General features: G+C 38.4%; 2 protein-coding genes across 2 annotated transcripts in view; one reads left to right on the top strand and one right to left on the bottom strand.

The window, feature by feature from the left end:
- The window catches only part of SARC_01899 (hypothetical protein), a gene marked incomplete at its 5' end in the record, with an annotated part of 7,649 nt that extends 7,246 nt beyond the window's left edge, over window positions 1-403 (bottom strand). The window contains one exon of the mRNA XM_014304380.1: window positions 206-403. Coding sequence (XP_014159855.1) covers window positions 206-403 — 198 coding nt within the window. The remainder of the gene's footprint in view (window positions 1-205) is intronic.
- Window positions 404-914: 511 nt separating this feature from the next.
- Window positions 915-1,819, top strand: part of SARC_01898 (hypothetical protein) — a gene marked incomplete at its 3' end in the record, with an annotated part of 3,659 nt that continues 2,754 nt past the window's right edge. The window contains exon 1 of the mRNA XM_014304379.1: window positions 915-1,444. Coding sequence (XP_014159854.1) covers window positions 1,124-1,444 — 321 coding nt within the window. The 5' untranslated portion in view covers window positions 915-1,123. The remainder of the gene's footprint in view (window positions 1,445-1,819) is intronic.

The following is a 1,819-nucleotide window of genomic DNA, read 5'->3' as shown; positions in this document are numbered from 1 at the left end:
TGTGTGTGTGTGTGTGTGTGTGTGTGTGCGTATATGTCTTAATATAAATGAACGACAACCTTCTGAATTGTGCATTCAATATATGACTAACAAAGCAGCCTAATGCAGCGTAGAGCCAAGTCCTCACTCATTTTCTGCGACATACACGCCAGATTACAAAAGTGAAACATTGTTGACACCAACAATACAGAAGACTCATAATCACCTGAAAGTCACCACATATTAGCAGTAAGTCGATTTTGTATTTCTTCGCTTCTTCGATGGATGCGATTGTTTTGTATATTTTGTCGAGCTCTCCGTGACAACATCCTTCTACGGCTACTCGTAATTTGCCTTCTAGTGTGTCTACCTGTTCTATTTTTAGGGTTTTTGCACCCGTTTGAGGTGCTGCAGTGGAGGCCATATTAATTAACAGTTTCAAATCAAGTTATCACCAGATATGTACATATATTTATCGGGGCTAGTACAATGAAAGCGTGCCTGCTATCGACGAGAGAGAGATTGCGCAGCGTTCCACCAAACATCATGCATCCTCAGCCCTCAGGGCCTATCAGCTCTATGTATTTACTAAAAAATGTAAATTATTAGGGAATTTGCCGACAGGGTTCAGGGGTTTCTGGCAAGCACGACGATGGTGCATTCGACGAATCAGAATAAAGTTGTCCATTATGACTGCTCTGGGATTTCAGATTTGGGAACACCTCATATTAAAGTATACACACTTACACTATACACTATACAGTATGCATTTATTTGATATATAGAACAATACTATGTGTACCAGTTGCTGCAATACTATGACACTGTGTAAATAAAAAGTTCTCGTCGCCCAGATACCTGTACCGTGGGGCGAATACGTATATAGGCTAGTATAATAATCCACTCATTAATCCCAACAGTCTATTTCAACAACTAAGAAATCATCAATGTGGTATTGAGGTCCTCAGCATACTAAAGCACCTCAGGGCGTGTATGTATATTGCAGATTGCTTCAGAAGCTTACTCGAGGCACCGGGACATTAATATTATACTCATATACTATTATAATCAAACATTTTATACAAGCCTATAAACACATGAGCATTTAAACATAAGCGGACATATATATTAGTATTCGCACACTATGAGCACCCATATCCTAGCAGCTGGTCTATCAGCTGTAGGCACATACCTTCTAGTGCGTACATACGACTACTATGTTGTACCTACTTTATTCAAGCGGAGATTACTTAGCAACGCTGTTAGCGCAAACGAACCATCAGTGCTCGCTGTACACCCCACCACCGTAGCGTTGTATAGAATGGGGGGCTTAAAAGTTCTGCTGGACTCGGTGGACCGGACCGGCCTGGATGAGTATATCGTTGAGTATATACAGTGTGAGATGTATGCGAGGGGCGTAGTGAAAGCTTATCTGATGAGAGAAGAACTGATAAACTATAAAAAAGTAAGTTTTCGATATATTTGTATAAACTGAGTCACATGCACATGAATGATTTTTGGTACGTGCATACTTGCTTGGATGGACGTTTTCGTACTGAAATTTAGTGATGTATGTCACGATGCCTTCGCGGCCTCCACCGTTTGTGAAATTGGAGCAAGGGTCGACCTTCTTTAGAGGTTGAATTTGGCATACCATCGTAATCACGATAGATTCCTTGACGTGCCCTCTATTTTTTTGCACACTCAAAATTATTCGACGTGTAACTTGATATATATATATATATATATATATATATATATATATATATATATATATATATATATATATATATATAGTAGTATATATATATATATATATATAGTATATATATATATATAT

Source organism: Sphaeroforma arctica, assembly GCF_001186125.1.
Source record: "Sphaeroforma arctica JP610 unplaced genomic scaffold supercont1.80, whole genome shotgun sequence".
In the NCBI taxonomy this organism is placed as follows: domain Eukaryota; class Ichthyosporea; order Ichthyophonida; genus Sphaeroforma; species Sphaeroforma arctica.
This window is presented reverse-complemented; position numbering and strand designations above follow the sequence as displayed.